This window comes from Hemibagrus wyckioides, linkage group LG23, assembly GCF_019097595.1.
Source record: "Hemibagrus wyckioides isolate EC202008001 linkage group LG23, SWU_Hwy_1.0, whole genome shotgun sequence".
NCBI classification, from domain to species: Eukaryota; Metazoa; Chordata; class Actinopteri; order Siluriformes; family Bagridae; genus Hemibagrus; species Hemibagrus wyckioides.
The window spans coordinates 869,854-879,592 of NC_080732.1; the positions used below are offsets into that span (position 1 = coordinate 869,854).

General features: G+C 43.7%; 1 protein-coding gene across 1 annotated transcript; it reads left to right on the forward strand.

Moving 5' to 3' along the window:
- Positions 1–2,326: 2,326 nt before the first annotated feature.
- mbtps2 (membrane-bound transcription factor peptidase, site 2) lies at positions 2,327–6,946 on the forward strand. The gene is made up of 11 exons (XM_058375797.1): positions 2,327–2,566; positions 3,011–3,159; positions 3,605–3,743; positions 4,265–4,368; positions 4,598–4,725; positions 5,160–5,278; positions 5,359–5,539; positions 5,659–5,753; positions 5,844–6,045; positions 6,142–6,217; positions 6,436–6,946. Exons 1-11 carry the CDS (start codon positions 2,492–2,494, stop codon positions 6,656–6,658), a joined length of 1,491 nt encoding a protein of 496 aa, XP_058231780.1. The 5' UTR covers positions 2,327–2,491; the 3' UTR covers positions 6,659–6,946.
- Positions 6,947–9,739: the final 2,793 nt, after the last annotated feature.

Genomic DNA, 9,739 nt, shown 5'->3' on the forward strand with positions numbered 1-9,739 from the left:
ATAGAATCTAATCTCCACCCACTTTATTGGGAACATTCATGCTCATTCATGCAGTTATATAATCAGCCAATCAGGTTGCAGCAGCACAATGAGTAAATCACCCAGACAAAGGCGTAAACTCTGAGAGACTGTAGTGGGTGAAAATCCCAGCAGGAGATTTCTGAACTATAACTGTGCCACAGAGATCAGATTTTTTTCTTCATTCAGATGTTTAATGTGAAGATGTGAAGGGAGTTTCATACATTGCTCTGCTGTCACATGATTGGCTGATTAGATAACTGTAAAAATGAGCATTGTGTACAGGTGTTCCTAATAAAGTGAAAGCTGAGTGTATATAGCCAAAGTGGACAGATGTCTGTCAGATGAAGCGCTTGTTATTGTTTGTGTGTATTATTTTAACACATCCCCACAAAAACTACCATAGACTGTAGTAGCTAGCTTACGACAGGAATGAGCGAACATGACGCTTCATCCCCGCCGATATTCCATATGGTACAGTCCTGCTGTTTATTCTCGTTCACGTTCCATGTCTTTTTAAAGCCCTCGCTCTTTTTGCCTTCATTTACTTAGAATTGCACCACACTGGACACACCATTCCAGAGAATTTTCACATATGCAAAGGATGAGGTAGGCACAACGAAACAACAGGCTACACACACTGGAAACTCTTAGCCTTAAAACATAATGATATTTTTTATTATTATCATTCAATCCATAAATGTGTATGCAATAAACGGAATGTCATCAAGATACAGGACAAGAAGAGCAGCAGGGAATAACACTAGCTGGCATCTTGCTAGAGGAATGTGACTCCATTCCAGCAGCAGGGTGTTGGGGCAGCAAAGTATTTGGAGGCAGCAGGTGGTTGGGGGTGATGGTAGAGGGTTCTGAGGCAGCAGAGTATGGGGTGAGGGGAGGATGAGAGGAGGAAGAGAGGGAACATGGTGTTAAAGGGGTAGTTGGGTATTGAGGACATCGAAGTGTTCAGTAGCGTCAGTGTGTTTGTGTCATCAGGATGATAAGGGAATTACATGGTTTTGGGGCAGCAGGGGTTTTGGGGGCAACAGGATTTTGGGTGGCGGTATGGTGATGGAAAGCAGCAGAAGGTTTGATGGCATCAGGATGCAGAGAGACAGCAAGCTGATGGGTGGAATCTTGGTGTTGGGCAGCAGCAGTGGGGAAGACAGCAGAGTTTTGCCTCAGTGGGGTTTTTAGGGGCAGCAGGATGTTTAGTGGCAGCAGGATATTGAGGAACTGGACATTTTAGGGGCAGCAGGATGTTGAGGAACTGGACATTTTAGTGGCAGCAGGATATTGAGGAACTGGACATTTTAGGGGCGGCAGGATGTTGAGGAACTGGACATTTTAGGGGCGGCAGGATGTTGAGGAACTGGACATTTTAGGAGCGGCAGGATGTTGAGGAACTGGACATTTTAGGGGCAGCAGGATGTTGAGGAACTGGACATTTTAGGGGCGGCAGGATGTTGAGGCACTGGACATTTTAGGAGCAGCAGGATGTTGAGGAACTGGACATTTTAGGGGCAGCAGGATGTTGAGGCACTGGACATTTTAGGAGCAGCAGGATGTTGAGGCACTGGACATTTTAGGGGCAGCAGGATGTTGAGGCACTGGACATTTTAGGAGCAGCAGGATGTTGAGGAACTGGACATTTTAGGGGCGGCAGAATTTTGAGGAACTGGACATTTTAGGGGCAGCAGGATGTTGAGGCACTGGACATTTTAGGAGCAGCAGGATGTTGAGGCACTGGACATTTTAGGAGCAGCAGGATGTTGAGGAACTGGACATTTTAGGAGCAGCAGGATGTTGAGGCACTGGACATTTTAGGAGCAGCAGGATGTTGAGGAACTGGACATTTTAGGGGCAGCAGGATGTTGAGGAACTGGACATTTTAGGGGCAGCAGGATGTTGAGGAACTGGACATTTTAGGGGCAGCAGGATGTTGAGGAACTGGACATTTTAGGGGCAGCAGGGTTTTTGGAAATGTTACACAGTTCATCTGTACTGTCACAATGCTCTACACAGAGAACTTGCTCAAAATGGCTTTTCTTATCAAGAATGGAGGCATGTTTATGTTTTAGATAACAAGGAAACTCTTGAGACGCTGACACTAAAGTCCACAAAGTGAATTTTTGTAATATAAGTGTGTTGCAGTTGTGAATTATGCATCATGTTCCAGAATAAACAACATATTTTCATACAATTTAAGTAAACTTTAAGAATCGATTGCTCCGTTAGCCACTAGCTTTGCCTGATTCTTATACAGCCGAGTTCCAGTTTGTCCCAGCAACCCTGCGTTTCAGCGGCGTCGTGACGTCACCGCGCCAACCCCGGAAGCGGTGCCCTCGCGAGTCAGTCGTGTTTACGGTTTTGTGAGCGTCGTGTGGATCACGGATGTGTGTTTCCGGGCTTCGCGTGCCCTTAACTCGTGCTGTACGGTGTTCGGTGAAGCGCACGCGCTGCAGTGGTGGAGATGATCCCGGTGTCGGTGGTGGTGTGTGTGATGGGAGGATGGTGCTCGGTTTATCTCATGGACACTCTGATCAGGGTAAAATGCGAGGCCGGATACCAAACTGCTTCTCTGTGGAGATGAAGTGCACTAGTTAAGGTGTAGGGAGGCGCTATGTATGAAGGGGACGTAGGGGTCTATGGTAGGGAACATGGCGGGGTTTGGGATTAAACCCGCTTCTGTTACGGCTAAATTTTTTACGTTAGCTAACGAAGCGCTTATATTTTATTCAGTAACTTATTTGTTTAATATATTTATTATGTTTTTTAATTGATTTTATTTACACAAGTAATGCTTTTATAATGTTTATTTATATTATTTTTATGCACTAAATGTAGACATAGCTTGCTGATCTTAAATTATGATGTCGTTATTAATGTCGTTATTACGTATTAATTCATTCCTCAGACCTTTTGCACTCAGCTCCATTCTGATCTCTTATCGTCTCGATCATCTAAGATGATGTGCTTTTTTGTGTTCCAGTCGTCCAGCTCGCTGAAGGTCCGGTATGAATCGTGGCTCTCGTCCAGCGGTGTGTCTCTGTCCCCCTTCCACGTGCGCTGGAACACCAGTCTCTTCAACTCGCTGTTTGCCAGATGTGCACGCCTCAACCCCCACTTCCTGTACATATGGTACGACCCGTCTCTACCTGTCCGAGCCTGTGATTTTGTAGGTGTCTGGTTTAAAGGAGCAGTTTGTGATGTTCAGAGCTCTCTGCTGCCTGTCAGTGGAATTACAGTCTCGATAAATGCTGTAATGTTGAAAGTGCAGGTGCTTCCTCACGAACCTCCATCCTTGAGCATTGATCAACATCTTTAAGGGAAAAAAAAAACATTTCATTTTATTATAGCGTGTGACTTTTGGCTTTAAAGCGACTTTATGTAGCTTTATGCAGCAGGAAAAAAATCTGTACCTGCAGCAGATAAAGAGAAAATAATCCTACCTGAAACAGGCTTTTTAAAAACCAGTTAAACCAGCAATAAACAAACTGCAACTTTAAATTGTGTTAATTTGCTGTATCACTCACTAAGGGATCAGGATAATGTGTGTGTGTGTGTGTGTGTGTGTGTGTGTCAGGTTCAGTGCTGGGATGGTGTTCGGTGTCGTGGCCATGTTCGGCTCGGTTCTGCTGCTCGCTCGCACTCTGCTGCAGACTTTGGCTCAGATGATGGCCGACACACCCGACGGTTCCCATGAGCAGGTTCTGCAGGTGGTGGTGAGTACAAAAACAACAACGGAACCATGGCATGTCTGATTTTTGCCTTGTTGCCATGGCGATACAGAATGTAACACTGCTTCCTTAGCTGAAGCAGCAGATAAAACCGGATGCAGGATGTGAACTGACAGACTTTTTTTCACGTCAGCTTTATCTAGATTAACTTTGACCTTGATCATGAACCTCAGCCTTGTGAGACGGAAGAAAATGAAAAGGGCAGAGCAGTGGTCTTTTTATTAAAATGATGCCTGATGCAAAGTTTAAACCTGAAGCTCACGTTACTCTTGCGTTATTTCATGAAACTGACCATCTCCTGATCGCTCGTTATCTTTTAATGATCTTTTCTTTATGTGTGTTTTAGTACATCTTGTGTTCTAACTGTCCGGACTGCTGTGTGTGTGTCTGTGTGTGTGTGTGTGTGTGTCTGTGTGTGTGTGTGTGTCTGTGTGTGTGTGTCTGTGTGTGTGTGTCTGTGTGTGTGTGTGTGTGTCTGTGTGTGTGTGTGTCTGTGTGTGTCTCAGGTTCCAGGTGTGAATTTGCCCGTCAGTCAGTTGGCCTATTTCTTCATCGCTATTCTGCTCAGTGGAGTAATACACGAGTTTGGCCACGGGGTGGCAGCACTGAGGTAACACACAACTAGCGGAGTCCTGAATTTTATAGTTTATTTATTTAATGTGTGTGTGTGTGTGTGTGTTTGCACAACAGCTGCTGATGTATGATCAATAACTAAAAATCTAAAATGTAGGAAATTACTGTTATTAAAATTCTGAATATAATAATAATAATAATGATAATAATAATAATAATGATTATGATGATGATGAATACTAGTGTGTTGTGTGTGACTCTCTCAGGGAGCAGGTGAGGCTGAACGGCTTCGGCATGTTTCTGTTCGTGATTTATCCTGGTGCCTTTGTGGATCTCTTCACCACTCACCTGAACCTCATCTCACCTGTCCAGCAGCTGCGGATATTCTGCGCAGGTGTGTATAAGCACCTCCACCCCCTGCCCCCAACACACACACACACACACACACACACACAATCCCTCCAGCTGATTATGCATACTCATTCTGCATACTCACCACTAGATGGAGACAGCTGCACTTATCAGTTCATTTTACTCTTATTACTTCAGAGCTTATTTACATAAATTATATATTATTATAATCCTTCTGATTATTTAATAACCCAATGTTGGATGTATTCAAAAATATATAAAAATGTTTGAAGTAATTAGTTAAACATTACAATTGATCTGATTTGTCCTGGCTTGCAATTTATTTTATATAACTTTAATATTCAATAAACCACAAATAAATGTTATTTGGCTAAAAGTAAGTCAGACGTTATTGAGGTTCATGAGCTGTGTGTGTGTGTGTGTGTGTGTGTGATGGTTCTGTGCTTTGATGTGCAGGCGTGTGGCACAACTTCATGCTGTGTGTTGTGGCGGTGTGTTTCCTCCTCCTGCTGCCGCTCCTCCTCTTCCCCTTCTACTACACTGGGGCAGGAGCGCTGGTCACTGAGGTGGTGGAGGTCAGAGAACTCTCTTCGTCCCTCTATCACATGGCACATGACGGCGTGATGGTCTCTGAGGTGCGGTTCTCTCTCTGCAGGGTTCTCCGTCCAGCGGCCCCCGAGGCCTGTTTGTGGGAGATCTGGTCACTCGGCTGGAGGACTGTGAGGTCAGTGGTGTGGACGACTGGCACTCCTGCATCCAGCAGCTCTCGCTCCAGCCTCAGAGAGGATACTGCGTCCACCACGACACCCTGCAGCTGAACCGCGCCGCCGGCAGAGGTACCACCAATACTGATAAAAAAAAAAATAAAGGAAAACAAACGGAGGAAATGTTTCAGAAATAAGCAACTCGCTCCTTCTTCCTCTTCCTCCTCCTCTTTCTCATCTTCCTCTGTTAGAGTTCAAGCGCCTGGACGGAACAATGGAGTGCTGCAGCAACAACAGTCTGACTGACCTCTGCTTCTACTACTACACTGAGAGTAATAACAAACTGGTACGCACACACACACACACACACATACAAACACGTGCACACACATACACACGCATACACACAAACACTCATTTTCTCTCTCTCTCTCAGACACAGTTTGCATGTTTACCTGCTCGGAGGACGATCCAGGTGAGTGGTAGGTGTCGCAGTAACTCGGACTGTGAATCAGACGTGACTCCGAGTGTGTGTGTGATCCCGTCGCTGGAGAATCAGACTCGTCTGATCCGGGTGAAACACGCCCCGCAGGCCGACATGCTGTTTGTGGGCTACGTGTCGCACCTACAGTACTCAGGTCAGTGATCGGTGTGTGACGCTCTCGGGTGTGTGTGTGCGCGTGCAGTGTGTGTGAGTGTAGTGTGTTACCATGGTGACGTATCTCTCTCCTCAGTGAGTCTCACGAACTTCGTTCCTCGACTTGGTTTCCTTAACCTTGACCTGCCGGTGATGCTGGAGACGCTGTGCAAGTATCCTTTATTATAACACTACATGGACACACACACACACTTCTTTTTCATATATATTATTTATTAAAGAAGTTTGTACTTTTTATCCATTTATAGTTACATTGCATCATGTAAAAACAAAAATATCAAACTCATATTGGAGAATTAAAAATGACCACAATGTTGTTTATTTTGTGTGGTCTCGCCCCGTTAATTCCTCCTTAACCGCGGTGTTCGAGGTATCTGTTGTCACTGTCCGGCGCTCTGGCCGTGGTGAACGCAGTGCCGTGCTTCTCTCTGGACGGTCAGTGGATGCTGAACGCTTTCCTGGAGGCCACGCTGAGTTCTCGTCTCCCGGAGAAGAGCAGCCGGGAGCTCCTGGGGTTCTTCGTCCTGCTGGGGGGCAGTGCTCTGCTGGCCGCTAATGTCGCTCTCGGGTTATGGATGGTCACGGCTCGATAACGGACAGCTTTCTCCTCCAATCGGTGATTGGGGGAGGGACTTTGTATTTTTCTTTATTAATTCACCCCAAACTTCCATTAAAAAAGCAGTTCTTTGAAAAGCCACCTTCTCTTGAAGGTCCTTTAAAGTTTCTGTACTTTGTACAGTCGGAAATTGTGCACCAGTGTTTCTGATTCATTGTCCTTTAAATGTACAGACGAGGAGAGTGGAGCGAATATTTTTGTGTAAATGTCACTTTTTTAAGCAAGCCAGTCTCTGTAAATATATTTGAACATAAACAAGGCAGCGGTTGTGTTGAATTTATTTATTTATTTATTTAAAGTGTTAAAGTCTAAACTTAAAGAATTAATAATCATGACAAGCTCTAACTGAACAGAACTGATTGATTTAAAGGAGAAGTTCACTTACAGAACAGAAATCTACAGATCACCCAAAATATTTCAGGACGTTTCTCCATATAGTGGCCTTCGCTGGTGCCCGGAGTCTGACCTTGGTCTTTACACATTCGCTTTGTAAACACTGGGTCTGTCGCTCCGCCTACGTCACGTGTCGTGGACGTACATCCCAGAGCTAGCCTAGTTTGTCTAGATAAGAGCCTTCTTCCTGGACTGGGATGGAGGTTTAGAGCTCTGTGAAGCTGCATTTAAACTGCATTCTGGAAGGTCAAACTCCGGGCACCACTGAAGTCCACTATATGGAGAAATATCCTGAAATATTTTCCTCAAAAAACATCATTTCTTTACGACTGAAGAAAGAAAGACATGAACATCTTGGATGATGGGGGGGGGGGTTCACTTTTGTTTTAGAAGTGAACTCCTTTAACACAGGCAGGATTGATCAATGATGATGGTTGATTAATGAATCAGATGATTCGACTCGAATCACTAATAAGAGTCGACTCTTTTGGCTCCTAGCTGACTTGGAGCTGAGATTTTGTCATATTTTGATCAGTTATTGATTGTTTTTGCCTCATTATGGCTGAAATTAAAAAGGGCTTTATTGAAATTTTACACTGCATTACTAATTAACATAAATAATTACTAATTAACAAAATAGTTTGAGTAATGAATTGCAATTTTTTAAAAATATAAATCTATTTCTAGATTTGTTAAATCTGCAAGTCAGATCTCAACAAGATGAAAAGAGCTGAGTCAGAGGGCCGAGTCAAATAGCTGACTCGCACACGAACGACACAATTACTGAAATTACTGAAATTACTGCCTTCTCAGGAAGTCTCCAAATTTTCTGGTGTGTTGCAGCGAGTCTGAGAACAGCTCAGAACAGCTGATAAATCTGACAGGAAACATCTCAAACGTCTCAGGACACGGGACGGAATAATTCTTGGTGACTTTTTGTCCATGAGGAAAAGTAAATAATACTTCACAATTCTGCTCTAAATGGATTTTTTTCCCTTGAGTAGATGACTAAACCCCTGGTCTTTCTGGTCTTTATGATCCAGAAGAGATTCCAGAGAGTCTTTCCTTTTCTTCTCCACTTTTTCCTTTTTCCTCTGTTCGAGATGAAGTCTGATAACAGCGATTGTTTTTTCCTTTCATTATGCCTGATATGCAGCAGCGAAGCACGGCATAAAAGAGACGCGGGATCGAATTCCCAGCTGATGGAAATATTTTGAAGGTTCTCGAGAAAAGAAAAAAAAAATCCGGTCTCGTTAATTCCCTTTATTATGATGAACAGATTGAACATTTATACTTTCCTCAGTTTTTCCCCCCCTCAGTCTCACTCACATGGGCTTCTGGGAAAGATTCTTATATTAGATGATAGTACGTGTGTGTGTGTATATGTGTGTGTGTGTATATGTGTGTGTGTGTGTATATGTGTGTGTGTGTATATGTGTGTGTGTGTATATGTGTGTGTGTGTATATGTGTGTGTGTGTATATGTGTGTGTGTATATGTGTGTGTGTGTATATGTGTGTGTGTATATGTGTGTGTATATGTGTGTGTGTGTGTATATATGTGTGTGTGTGTATATGTGTGTGTGTGTATATGTGTGTGTGTATATGTGTGTGTGTGTATATGTGTGTGTGTATATGTGTGTGTGTGTGTGTGTGTGTTTTATTCTTTTTTCTACTACAGCAGAAACTTTATTTTCGATAAATAATAATAATAAATAGCCTTTATTTGTCACATATACTGTACATTACTGCACACTTTCTAGAGCGCAGGGTCAGCCATGATGCAGCACCCCTGGAGCGGGGGGGGGGGGATGTTTGGGGGCCTTGCTCAAGGGCCCAACAGTGGGTGGTGCTGGGGCTTGAACCCTGATCAACAACCCAGAGCCTTAACCACTTGATTTGTTTTTAAACATTTCTAGGATATTTAAGGTTCTGCATTGGTTCCTGTTGTCTCTCACGTTATAGCAGCTATAAACAGTCGGCTCCTCCCTCTCCTCTCTTTATTCTCTTCACTTCATCTCTATTAGAATCTCCCCGGTGTTTATAATCATTCACCGTGAGCCAGCGGTTGCTATAGAAACGATCGAGAAAGTTAATAAACAGTCTATTGAGTGGATTTAGCGGCGTTTCGGCGGTGAACACCGTGTACCCGTTGGCTCTGTATGACGGTAACGCCGCAGTCCTGCACGTGTTCAGTGTGTTTTATTCCTCCTCATTTTTCAGGATTGGGTTTTTTCCCTTAGGAATGACTCAGAAACTTTAAACATTAAGCATGAAAGGTTTTCTCTGTAGCGCTACTTTGGTGGAGCTGGAATTTAATTTTTTTTTTAGACCACTTCCTCCCAGGCTGTGTGTGTGTGTGTGTGTGTGTGTGTGTGTGTGTGTCATTGTTGAAAACGCCTGCATCGGGGTGTGTTATTTCAGCAGGATATAATTATACGCATATTCAGATGTCCTGTTTTGCTGTCAACCTTTGTGTGTGTGTGTACAAGTGCGTCGGCCAATTACAGGTTTATATTCATAGACAGTGTAATTGTGTGTTAGGATTCTCCAGATTCTCAAAAGGTGGAGAGCAAAAGTTTGCACACCCCTTACTCCTCCTTTACATGTTTCTTCAAATTCTTCATAATAGTTTTTTTTTTAATGACTCTAATTAAGAGCTTCTGA